The 13,422-nt window shown below is 38.1% G+C and overlaps 1 protein-coding gene across 1 annotated transcript in view; it reads left to right on the plus strand.

The window, feature by feature from the left end:
• The window catches only part of UNC13C (unc-13 homolog C), a 692,819-nt gene that overhangs the window by 400,513 nt on the left and 278,884 nt on the right, over positions 1–13,422 (plus strand). The window contains exons 17-18 of the mRNA XM_040226553.1: positions 1,179–1,268; positions 10,243–10,371. Of these exons, the coding sequence (XP_040082487.1) occupies positions 1,179–1,268; positions 10,243–10,371 (219 nt within the window). The remainder of the gene's footprint in view (positions 1–1,178; positions 1,269–10,242; positions 10,372–13,422) is intronic.

A 13,422-nucleotide genomic window follows, 5' to 3' on the forward strand; every position in this document is an offset into this window, starting at 1 on the left:
TCCCGAGTTCATTGTGAACAGTTCTATGCTTTACCTCCAGGTGAAACACACACAAACTCACACAAATATATTCATGTATGTGTATGTGTGTGTGTAAAAACACACATATAATTTTAGTTACAGAATACCTTAATTACAAAAAATTAATTGCATATTTTATTTACCAAAAAATCTGTACTAATAGCTATTGTATTCTTTACTTAATGGTTTATTCTAAACCTGTTTACATATGTCCACATATGTATCTCTTTGATATTCTTTTTTTTTTAGTATTTTATTGAAGAATATCTTTAATGCACATTTCTGGAAATTATAATACCAGATTTTGTCTGACTCATCTATCATGTTGGAACTGGGGCCAACACTATGAGAAGGGAACTGCTATGCCAGGTGGTGAAAATGACATTTGGGGACAAGAAGGACCTTGAGGCCACCACATTCACCATCACTTTGACACCCCAACTTTGCTTGAGTTCTTGAATATCTATTAAGAAAAGTTACTTGTATTTTTTCTGATGACTATTTAAAAAGCCTATCTGGAAGCATATTAATATGGGAAATTTCTCAATGCTAAAATTGTTTCTTTAATATTTTAATAATTATACCTTTCTTTTTCTTCAGAATTCTGAACATCTGTTTTTATATGACATTTCTCACCAAACTTTTTGTTTAAATCCCAAATACTTTTTGTAGAGAAGTACAGTACAGTCTAATTTTTATCTTTTTAACTTTTAAAAGTTTCTTTATATAAAAAAGTAAATATAGCACATGTAAAGGCTCCCAAAAGTATTTAAAAACAAAATAACCTATCGAGAAAATTATAAAAAATAATTTTCAAATAGATAGTGATCTTCCCTCTTTCAGTAAGAATACTATTTTATGAATCAAAGATGAGTAACCTAATAGTGCCGCATTAATGATTTTATTTTGTACATTTTTATTATATTGTGGGAATAAATAGAAGAATGACTTTCTAAGACTAAGACAAGACTATCTCCAACATTTTTACCCTCTGTAATATTTTATAGTAAAAATGTTGTGAGAATACTGTGGTGATACTTTCTAAATATTTCATGATTTACTTAACCTTTTTTCTTTTTCCCACAGAAAGCTAGTTTATTTCCCACTGGAGGCTTAATGCTGGTAATTTACCCATTTCCTGTTTTCTAATTAACCAGGAACACTTTCCTGCCAGCAATGCAGAAAGACTGCAGGACCTGAAATCAACTGTTGACCTGCTAACAAGTATTACCTTTTTTAGGATGAAGGTACATCATTTATTTATTTATTTTGTCACTGTCTCCATGTGACACACATTTATTCCCTGGTAAAGTCTTATTTTACCTGTCTCTTGATAAGTATTATTCATCCCCGGTGAATAAGATGTGGTGCCTTTGCTAAATGAATGTTACAATATAAAATGTTGAGAAAAGGATTATCCCAGATGCTTAGGATATTCTGATACATTTGGCTCAAATTTAATTTTAAGTTAAATCCATCTTAAACAAAGCTCTCCAATGAGTTGACATGGCACTTACTTAAAAAAAAAAAAAATCTCTAGGAACATGTCTGACTGTTCACCATTGACATTGAGTGGGTCAGGAAATGGAAATGAGGGCGGGGAGTGCCAGCACAGTTCTCCAAACCTTCCATTCTTCAGTCAACAGCCTTGTGGTGTTTAGGAAACAAAATCTTCTTAAACTTGCAGCTGCTCCTCCACCACCCTCACTAATAACTGATAACCTTGCTTCCTATTTCACTGAAAAATGAGGAGCACCTACTGGAGAGTCTCCTCAAGCTCTGACCACAGACATCCGCCACCTCTGCCATCTGCATGCTTACCTAGACCTGTGTCCATATTCTAATTTTTTTTTTGCATTGTTATTGCTTAGATATTTGTTCTCCTTAAAAAATAGCTATATCTTCTACTCATGCAATTAATTTCCTCGCCTCCTGATACCAAAAATTTGGCCTCTGTGCACTGGTACTTAATCAAATCTCTGAGACAGTTTTGGGTGAAGTAGAAAGAATTCATCAAGTGCTGTGGGGGGTGGGGGAGAAGGTAGGTCCAATGTTGCTGATTTGATCAGGGTGTGCTCAGGGCCTGTGCTTCTTTGATTTTGTCTGAGGTATCTCTTGAGTTTCTCTGGTTCCTTTCATCTGGCCTCGGGTGGTCTTCTCTAGAATGAATAGTGCTGACATTTTCCATGTGTTAGACTTTAGTTCTATAAAGAGTTTACTGATATTGTTATGTGTGTCCCTTGAGGTTAATCCCTTACAATTATACAATGGAAGTATAGATTCAAGGGATTAGATCTGATAGATACAGTGCCTGAAGAACTGTGGACAGAGGTTTCTGACATTGTACAGGAGGCAGTGATCAAGACCAGTTCAGTTCAGTTGCTCAGTCGTGTCTGACTCTTTGTGACCCCATGAATCGCAGCATGCCAGGCCTCCCTGTCCATCACCATCTCCCGGAGTTCATTCAAACTGACGTCCATCGAGTCCGTGACGCCATCCAGCCATCTCATCCTCGGTCGTCCCCTTCTCCTCCTGCCCCCAATCCCTCCCAGCATCAGAGTCTTTTCCAATGAGTCAACTCTTCGCATGAGGTGGCCAAAGTACTGGAGTTTCAGCTTCAGCATCATTCCTTCCAAAGAAATCCCAGGGCTGATCTCCTTCAGAATGGACTGGTTGGATCTCCTTGCAGTCCAAGGGACTCTCAAGAGTCTTCTCCAACACCACAGTTCAAAAGCATCAATTCTTCGGTGCTCAGCCTTCTTCACAGTCCAACTCTCATATCCATACATGACCACAGGAAAAACCATAGCCTTGACTAGACGGACCTTAGTCAGCAAAGTAATGTCTCTGCTTTTGAATATACCGTCTAGGTTAGTCCTAACTTTTCTTCCAAGGAGATGAGTGCCCATCCCCAAGAAAAAGAAATGCAAAAAGGCAAAATGGTTGTCTGAGGTTGCCTTAAAAATAGCTAAGATAAGAAGAGAAGCTAAAGGCAAAGCAGAAAAGGAAAGATATACCCATTTGAATTCAGAGTTCCAAAGAATAGCAAGGAGAGATAAGAAAGCCTTCTTCAGTGATCAATGCAAAGAAATAGAAGAAAACAATACAATGGGCGAGAGATTTCTTCAAGAAAAGTAGAGATACCATGGGAACATTTCATGCAAAGATGGACACAATAAAGGACAGAAATGGTATGGACTTAACAGAAGCAGAAGATATTAAGAAGAGGTAGGAAAAATACACAGAAGAACTAAACAATAAAAGATCTCACTGCCCAGATAACCATGATGATATGATCACTCACCTAGAGTCAGACATCCTGGAATGCAAAGTCAAGTGGGCCTTAGGAAGCATCACTACAAACAAAGCTAGTGGAGGTGATGGAATCCCAGTTGAGGTATTTCAAATCCTAAAAGATGATGCTGTGAAAGTGCTGCACTCAATAAGCCAGAAAATTTGGAGAACTCAGCAGTGGCCACAGGAATGGAAAAAGTCAGTTTTCATTCCAATCCCAAAGAAAGGCAATGCCAAAGAATGTTCAAACTACCACACAGTTGCACTCATCTCACACTCTAGCAAAATAATGCTCAAAATTCTCCAAGCCAGGCTTCAACACTATGTGAACCATGAATTTCCAGATGTTCAAGCTGGATTTAGAAAAGACAGATGAAACAGTAATCAAATTGCCATCATCCATTGGATCATTGAAATATCAAGAGAGTTCCAGAAAAACGTCTACTTCTGCTTTATTGATTACGCCAAAGCCTTTGACTATGTGCACCACAACAAACTGTGGAAAATTATTAAAGAGCTGGGAATACCAGAGCACCTTACTTGTCTCCTGAGAAACCTGTGTGCTGGTCAAGAAGCAACAGTTAGAACTGGCCGTGGAACAACAGACTGGTTCCAAATCGGGAAAGTACATCAAGGCTATATATTGCCACCCTGCTTATTTAACATATGGTTATGCAGAGTAAATCATGGAAAATGCTAAGCTGGAAGAAGCACAAGCTGGAATCAAGATTGCTGGGAGAAATATCAATAACCTCAAATATGCAGATGACACCACCCTTATGACAGAAAGGAAAAAAGAGAACTAAAGAGCCTCTTGATGAAAGGGAAAGAGGAGAGTGAAAGAGTTGGCTTAAAACTCAACATTCAGAAAATTAAGATCATGGCATCCGGTCCCATCAATAAATGGCAAATAGATGGAGAAGCAATGGAAAGAGTGAGTGACTACTTTTTTTGTGCTCCACAATCACTGTAGATGGTTACTGCAGCCATGAAATTAAAAGATGCTTGCTCCTTTGAAGAAAGCTATGACCAACCTAGACAGTATATTAAAAAGCAGAGACATTACTTTGCCAACAAAGGTCCATCTAGTCAAAGCTTTGGTTTTTCCAGTGGTCATGTATAAATGTGAGAGTTGAACTATAAAGAAAACTGAGTGCTGAAGAATCGATGCTTTTGAACTATGGTATTGGAGAAGACTCTTGAGAGTCCCTTTGACTGCAAGGAGATCAAACCCATAAATCCTAAAGGAAATCAGTCCTGGCTGTTCATTGGAAGGACTGACGTTGAAGCTGAAACTCCAGTACTTCGGCCACCTGATGTGAAGAACTGGCTTATTGGAAAAGACCCTGATGCTGGAAAAGATTGAAGGCAGGAGGAGAAGGGGACAACAGAGGACAAGATGGCTGGATGGCATCACCGACTCTATGAACATGAGTTTGAGTAAGCTCCAGAAGTTGGTGATGGTCAGGGAAGCCTGGTGTGCTGCAGTCCATAGGGTCACAAGAGCAAGACATGACTGAGCAACTGAACTGAACTGAGGCTACCAGCACCCTGCACCAAGGCTGCACTATTGTTTCTTGGCTATTCTGCCCTTATCTCTGCATCCCCTCCCTTCACTGATTTCTTTCTCTTTCCCTAAATCCTGTCAGACTCTTGTGACCCCATGGGGTACGCTATCTCCCAGAGTTCACTCAAATTCATGTCCATTGAGTCAGTGACACCATCCAACCATCTTATCCTCTTCTGCCCCCTTCTTTCCCAGCATCAGAGTCTTTTTCAGTGAGTCAGCTGTTCGCATCAGGTGGCCAAAGTATCAGAGCTTCAGCCTCAGCATCACTCCTTTCAAGGAATATTCAGGGTTGATTTCCTTTGGGATGGACCTCTCTAATTAGCAACTGTTTGAACCTGCCCTGTGAAACTCAGACAAGGTCATAGAGGCTGAACAAAAAGGGTCCAGTGCCCAGTATCCTCACGGAGTCCTGCTCAGTTTTACTCCTGAGTTACTAAAACAGTCATCCAAGCAATCTTCCTCACTCACCTGAATTATCAGTCTTCCCCTCTCCACTGGATATTCCTGTTCAGCAAACATACTATCATTTCCAGCCTTAAAGATATTGCTTCACTCCATTTTTTTTTCCACATTTACTGTGTGTATGTGTGTGTTAGTTGCTTGTGTCCAACTGTTAGTCATGTCCAACTCTTTGTGACCCCCATGGATTGTAGCCTACCAGGCTCCTTTGTCCATTCTATTTTCCAGGCAAGATTGCTGGAGTGGGTTGCCATTTCCTCCTCCAGGCGCTGTTCCCAACCCAGGGATCAAACCTGGGTCTCCCACATTGCAGGCAGATTCTTTACCATCTGAACCACCAGGGAGGTCCCTGGTACAGTTACTACCCTTATCCTTCTTTTCCTTTAATACTGAGACTCATCAAAATAGTCCTTTTAACATTTTGTTCCAAATTTATTTTCTTCCATTATCTTGTGAACACATTTTCTCCTTCTAGTCATTTTTTCCCTGCCTTGTAGACAGTAAATTTCACTCTTCACTGTCTAGTTCTATTGGTTTTGACATGTGTGGTTATCATAACTACCACTATAATTGAGAGACAGAAATCCATAACCCTCCAGGGTTCCCTTATGTTTCCTCTTTACAGTCAGCCTCTCTCCCACACCCTGATTTGTTATTGTCCCCCTATAGTTTTACCTTTACCAGAATATTGTATGAATGAAATAATCTTTGGAGTATAACATATTGGCTATTCATCCATCTTGTTGAGTATATTTACAGTTCATTCTTTTTTTTTTTTTTGCTGAGTAGTAATCCTTTGTTATGTATGTACTACATGCATTTGGGTAGTCTTTAGTTTGGGGTCATATCAAATAAAACTCAAAAATATTCATATATGTTTTTGAGTAAACATACATTTTCACTTTCCTTGGATAAGTAACAAGGAGTGAGATTCTTCACTAATTTGTTAAACGTATGTTAAACTTGACAAGAATTGCCGGTTGCAGTTGTTCTGCATCTTCTGGTGAAGCTCTTGTCATTTTCCATGATTTTATTTTATTTTTAGGCATTCTACTAGGAATAGAGTTGTTTCATATTATGGTCTTAATTTTTTCCTTCTATAAAATTATAATTAATAAGGTTGATGTGCTTTCTTGGGCTGATTTGCCAATTGAGTGTCTTTTGTGAAAAACCTCTTGAAATGTTTTGCCTGCTTTTTGTTCTTACTGTTGAGTATTAAGTTCTTTATATACTCTGGATACAAATCTTTTGTAAGATAATTTATTTCCTGATATTTTCCTCCTGTCTGTGCCTTGTCTTTTCATTCTCTAACATTATCTTTGCATATCAAAAGTTTTTAATTTTGATAAACTCTACTTTATCAGTTTTTCTATTTGGAGATAGTGCTACTGGCTACTGGCTAAGAACCTAAGGTCACAATGAAATTTTTCTATTTTTCTTCTGAGTGTTTTATTTTACCTGTATGTTTAGTCCTGTGTTTCATTTTGAGAGTTTTTTTTTTTTTCAATAAGTGAAGAATGAGCCAAGGATCATTTTTGTGTATATGCATGTTCTGTAGTTTTCATACCATTTATTAATATGCTCATCCCTTATACATTGAATTGCAGTTGTATCGATACAAAAATTCAGTTGGTCACATTTGTTTGAGTCTGTTTCTGGAATCCGTGATTTCCAAATGTCTATACTTTAATCATTACCATGTTATATTGTTTGCTGAAGCCTTATAGCAAATCTTGATATTAGATAGTATGCATCTTCCACTTTTTTGGTTATTTTTCAGAATTGTTTAGATTATATTAGTTCTCACCAGGATTTTGGTTGGGATTGCATTAAATCTATAGATCAATCTATAGAAAATTTAAAAAATTAAAATACTAAATCTTCAATCTATTCTTCTTTGGAACCAACTCCAGTCAGATTTTACCCCATCACTTCATCAAAAATGATCTTGTGACCATCAAAAATGATCATCAAAAATGATCACCAGTAAATCTAGTGGTCAATCATCAGTCTTCATCCTACAGTGTTCAGTATCACTTAATATATCTTATCAGTCCTTTCTCCAGGAAAGTCTTTCTTCTCTAGATTCCAGGACATCCCTCTTAAACTTATTTTTCCTCCTATCTCAGTGGCTGTTTTTTTTTTTAATTTTTATTTTTACTTTATTTTACTTTACAATACTGTATTGGTTTTGCCATACATTGACATGGATCCACCACGGGTGTACATGTGTTCCCAAACATGAACCCCCCTCCCACCTCCCTCCCCATAACATCTCCCTGGGTCTTTTTCATTTACTCAAAGCCATACGGCTAGAATTACCCAGGGTTTACTTTTTGGAACCCTTCTCTTCTCTGTACTCATCTAGTTTCATTTCTTTAAATTCTTCTCTAAACTAATAATTCTCAATTTTTACCACTAGTCCAGGCATCTGCACTACTCCAGGCTCATCTACTAGATGTCTATTTGAAATCTACTTGTATGTGTAACAGGCTTATCAGTATTAACCTGTCAGAAACTGATCTTTTGATCATCCAAACACAGACTTGCTCATCTAAGTTAAAGCCGCTTCCATTTTACCAGCTATTTAGGTTGAAATTTTGGTGTTGTGCTGCCTCCTACAGGCCAGCTTGTCCACCTTCAAGACCAAAGAAAGAGCCTGGAGTCAGCAACAGACATCAATGGTTTAACTGATAGGGGGATCTTACTGGTCTGAAACAAGGTCTTGGAGTGACATCCCACTGCATATCCCAGACAGTGGACAGAATATGGTGGTCATCTTCATCCTGGGAAGAAAGTGGCGTTACCAGATATAAGGGGAATTGATGTCCCATTGACTCATCCATTACCAGAGAAACCAGCAGAGGAGCATGCTCTTCACTACCCCTTTGATAAGTTATTAGGGGCTTCCTTGGTGGCTCCGAGGTTAAAGCGTGTGCCTGCAATGCAGGAGACCTGGGTTCAATCCCTTGGTTGGAAGGATCCCCTGGAGAAGGAAATGGCAACCCACTCCAGTATTCTTACCTGGAGAATCCCATGGATAGAGGAGCCTCGTGGGCTACTGTCCACACGGTTGCAAGGAGTCGAACATGACTGAGCAATTTCACTCACTCACTCACTCAAAATTAGATGAATCATTAGATGGGGCCTGGAGCAAGTATCAGGAGATCAGACAGGTAGCAGGGTGTAGCTGAAATAGACACTAGTGGGGCAGTGGATGTACAGAAAGCAAGACAGCCATCTTGGGTGACCTGATCATACACTTCTGGTTCTGACACATCTCTTTCTCTGACACGAGTCATCCAATTTGTCAGAAAATCCTGTTACCCATTCCTTCAAAAATTAACCAAAATAGAATTTCTTCTAACACCTCCTCCTAGCTTTGCACGATCATAATTTAAGCACTATCTTCTCTAGACTGCATTACTGCACTATTCTCATCACTGGCCTTTCTGAATTTTTCCATAGATAGCCTTAAGGCGGCATAAGGGAAACTTTTTAAGAAGTGTGTTAGGTCACTTTGCTCTTCTGCTCAGATAATCCCCTTCCTTCCTACCTTCCTTAAAGGTAAGTTCTAGAGTAGTCTGATTTTTTCCACTGGTCCCACCCTCTTCTCTGAATTCATCTATTATTAAAGTCCTTTCTATTAAATTCTGTTCTAATGAAACCCTTTCTATCCCGCTTTGTCTGTTTTTCTTTCAGCATGCAATACCATATAATATATCTTATTGGTTTCTTTTGTTTATTTTCTACTAGCATTTAGTTCATGAAGAAAAAGATTTATGTTTCTTCTGTTCCCTGCAGTATTGCCATTATCTGATGTATCAGTTCAGTTCTGTCACTCAGTCATGTCCGAAGCTTTGCGACCCCATGAATCGCAGCACGCCAGGCCTCCCTGTCCATCACCAACTCCTGGAGTTCACTCAAACTCATGTCCATAGAGTCGGTGATGCCATCCAGCCATCTCATCCTCTGTTGTCCCCTTCTCCTCCTGCCCTCAATCCCTCCCAGCATCAGAGTCTTTTCCAATGAGTCAACTCTTCGCATGAGGTGGCCGAAGTATTGGAGTTTCAGCTTTAGCATCAGTCCTTCCAATGAACACCCAGGACTGATCTCCTTTAGGATGGACTGGTTGGACCTCCTTGCAGTCCAAGGGACTCTCAAGAGTCTTCTCCAACACCACAGTTCAAAAGTATCATTTCTTCAGTGCTCAGCTTTCTTCACAGTCCAACTCTCACATCCATAACACGACCACTGGAAAAACCATAGCCTTGACTAGATGGACCTTTGTTGACAAAGTAATGTCTCTGCTTTTTGATATGCTATCTAGGTTGGTCATAACTTTCCTTCCAAGGAGTAAGCGTCTTTTAATTTCATGGCTGCAGTCACCATCTGCAGTCTGATGTATCAGTTCAGTTCAGTTGCTCAGCCATGTCCAACTCTTTGCGACCCCATGAATTGCAGCACACCAGGCCTCCCTGTCCATCACCAACTCCTGGAGTTCATTCAAACTCACGTCCATTGAGTTGGTGATGCCATCCAGCCATCTCATCCTCTGTCGTCGCCTTCTCCTCCTGCCCCCAATCCCTCCCAGCATCAGAGTCTGATGTATACTAGGTGATAAATATTTGTTGAGTGGTTGGATGGAATGAATGAATGATATTGTGATGGGTAACTTCAAATGTTTCTATTTAAATATTTATAACTATGTTATTTTCTCTGAGTTGTTATATTAAGAAGTTACGGTGGGTGTTTTTACCTTTAAAATATTTCTCAGACCACATTTTCCCTGAATACAGAAAGTCAACTAAAAGTCTTTATAGAATATTGCTTGACTATTTTTATATAGTTAATACAGTGTTCTACTTTTAAATTTAAGAAAATAATTTGTATACCAGGTTCTGGAGCTGCAAAGCCCCCCTAAGGCCAGCATGGTGGTGAAGGACTGCGTCAGGGCTTGCCTGGATTCTACGTACAAATATATTTTTGACAACTGCCATGAACTCTATTCCCAGCTAATAGACCCGGTAAGAAAAAATATGTGTCTATTTTCTGTTCTAATGTCTGCTTCCATAAGTAAGTGGGAAAGTATGTTCATTCAACTTACGTTATGTGCAGGTTCTTAGAATTTCCATATTGTTTCTTCACATTTGAATGTCACTTTAATGTATATGAAACAATCCACTCTTTGCAATAACTTCTTCATATTAATGGTGGATATTATTCATGACATGAGGAGTCAGTTTCAAATAAGTGATTGTCTCAAAGTCACATAGTGGAAAAGTGGAAGATTTGGTACTAGAATTTAGGATTTCAACTTCTGCTTCTGTGTCCTTCCCCTAACTCATCCTGCCTCCCTTATCAATTCTATCTCACAAAAACAATAGGTGGGGACATATTTATAGAACACAAGGGTAACATACTCACATATGTAAATTTATTATTAAGAAATATTTCTAAATACAAAAGAAACTAGAGAAAATAAATTAAACATACATATACTTACCACTTAGATGACCAGTTGTTAGCATTTAGTAATATTTGTTCTGCTCTTTATTGTTTAAAGTTTTTAAATAATAGACATAAATTGGCATCTCACTTTGTAGTTCTTTCAAATTTCATTCTCCTCCCTTCATCTTCTTACAGAGATGAACACTATTTTAATGTTAATGAGTTGGAACATCTTTTCATATATGCTCAGTGAACAATTCAGTTCTATTTTCTGTGTGTCGCCTATTAATTCCTTGCTGATTTTTCTCTTGGCTTGCTTGCCTTTTACTCATTAATCTGCATAAAATTCTAAAATGTGTTTTGGATACTAATCTTTGTTGGTTATGTGATTCATTTATTATATAAATACAAGATATATTATGTGATATATCTTTTTGTTGCATCAGAGTTTTTTAATACACACTATGTTTTATATATATATTGCTATTACTTCTGTAGAATTATTGTTTGGGGATGACTTTTTAATATGATTCTATTGCCTATTCACTTCCCTGAAGAAAGCCATCGTTCCAATAGATATTGAAAACCATTACCCATGGAACTTCTTGGTTGCTTAGAGTGGGGCAGAGTCTAAAAAGTATATGTTGGATGAAGGCCAGGAGGATTCTTACAAACTAGGTTTCATGCTAGGATTCTTATAGTATTACTCTTTCTGAGTCAATAACTCTTTAGCCTAATAGGAGAACAAAGTAAAGCTGGAATCTGTCATTGTATAAGCAAAACAACATTTAACTGCATAATTGTTGTTAACTTTATCATTTCTGCTAAATGTGTGCATTAGTAGTTTGGAAACTTGGTTCCCTGGGATTTTGAGGGATTAAATTGTCCCTGACTTCAAATCTCCCCTTGGGTGGCTTTCTAATGGCCTCCCTTTTTCTACTCTCTGTTCTTTATCTTCCTCCCACAAAACTCTTTCAATTCTTCCTCTACATTTTCAACATCAAGGTGTTTGTTTCATGCAAAATATAAAAATTAGGCTTTTATTATACATGTAAGTTACCCATACGTAACTTCATAAGCAATCTTACCAGACTTTATTATCTTTGATTTCTTACTTCCTACAGTTTCAAACACAAACTGGCCCCTTCTCCTGAGCCTTAAATTCTATTTTTTTCTGTGAATCGATCATGTTCTTTTACATCCATGTATTTACCCTGTTCCATCTGCCTAAAATGTTCATCCCCCATCCTCTGTCTTCATCAAAATCCAACTTAAATATGATCTCCTTTTCTACTAGTTCACACTCAATGGATGAATCAAATCATCAAAATCAAGTGACATGCCTTAATATCTTTCAAATATATTAATAATAATAATCAACAAGTTTTATTTATATGGTGTCTCAGATGATAAAGAATCTGCCTGCAATGCAAGAGACCTGGATTCAATCCCTGGACAGTGAAGATCCCCTAGAAAAGGGAATGGCTATCTCCTCCAGTATTCTTACCTGAAGAATCCCATGGACAGAGGAGTCTGGTGGGCTACAGTCCACTGGGTTACAAAGGGTCAGATATAACTGAATGGCTAACACACTTTAGAGAAATATGTGCAATTCACATAAGGCAAACATACCCCTAACAAAAAGCAAATAAACTGTCACATAAAAATTAATATAGCTTAGTATCTGCTGACTTGGCTTTAAAAAGATGTTTACATGATTTTCTAACCTTGTATTCATGTTAGATGCATATGGCATTTGAAAATCAAGACTAAAAGAGGTGCTCTATCCCAGGAGACATTCATTGCTTGCCTAAAACCTCTTGCCATTGTATGGGGTCATGTTGCAGAGTCCTGGATGACAGGATATGGAAGGAATTGATGGATGTCCCATCTAGTCCCAACCTTTAAACATAAGTCCACAATGCCTTCTTCCCCATTGTCTTTACCTACCTGGATTTGTTTCACCTCCCAAACCCTTTCCTGGCTAACCTGAGCTCACTGACCTTTTCTTCAGAAAGCCTCTAGGACCTCTCCTGGCTAAATTAGAAGTTCCTGTCTCTGGTCTTCTAGTATACCCTGACATGTCACCACCACCATGCTTATGATGAATATGTATTAGACATATAATGAAACATTTGTCTGACCTGAGGCCACGAGTTTCATCTTTGTAGCTCTAGTGTTTAAACACTATGCCTAACACAGAGTACAGTTGATAAAGAAATAAGAAATAAATTTTACAAAAAAAAAGAAAAAACACAGTTATTTATATTCTGTTTCAATGACTCCACTGTAAGTCTGTGGCCAAGAACATAACCTCTGATATTAGAGCCCCTGAGTTCAAATCCTGGCTGTAAAGCTTATTAACATGGTCGCCTTAAATAGGCTAGCCTCTACAAGTCTCAGTTTCTTCATCAAGATATACTTTTAGTATTTATGGCACTTCTGTGTTTGAGTTCTCTGTAGATAATGTCATGCCTGAAACAAACAAACAAACAAAAAAAGAATTTCAGGGTTGTTAGGCACAGTATAATTCTGCTTATTTAAATGTGGAAGCTTATTTTCTTTCTCCAGAGGGGTTTTTAAGAACCATATACAAATAGTACTTAGAATAAAAATGAAAAACAAAT

Source organism: Oryx dammah, unplaced genomic scaffold (genome assembly GCF_014754425.2).
Source record: "Oryx dammah isolate SB20612 unplaced genomic scaffold, SCBI_Odam_1.1 HiC_scaffold_26, whole genome shotgun sequence".
NCBI classification, from domain to species: domain Eukaryota; kingdom Metazoa; phylum Chordata; class Mammalia; order Artiodactyla; family Bovidae; genus Oryx; species Oryx dammah.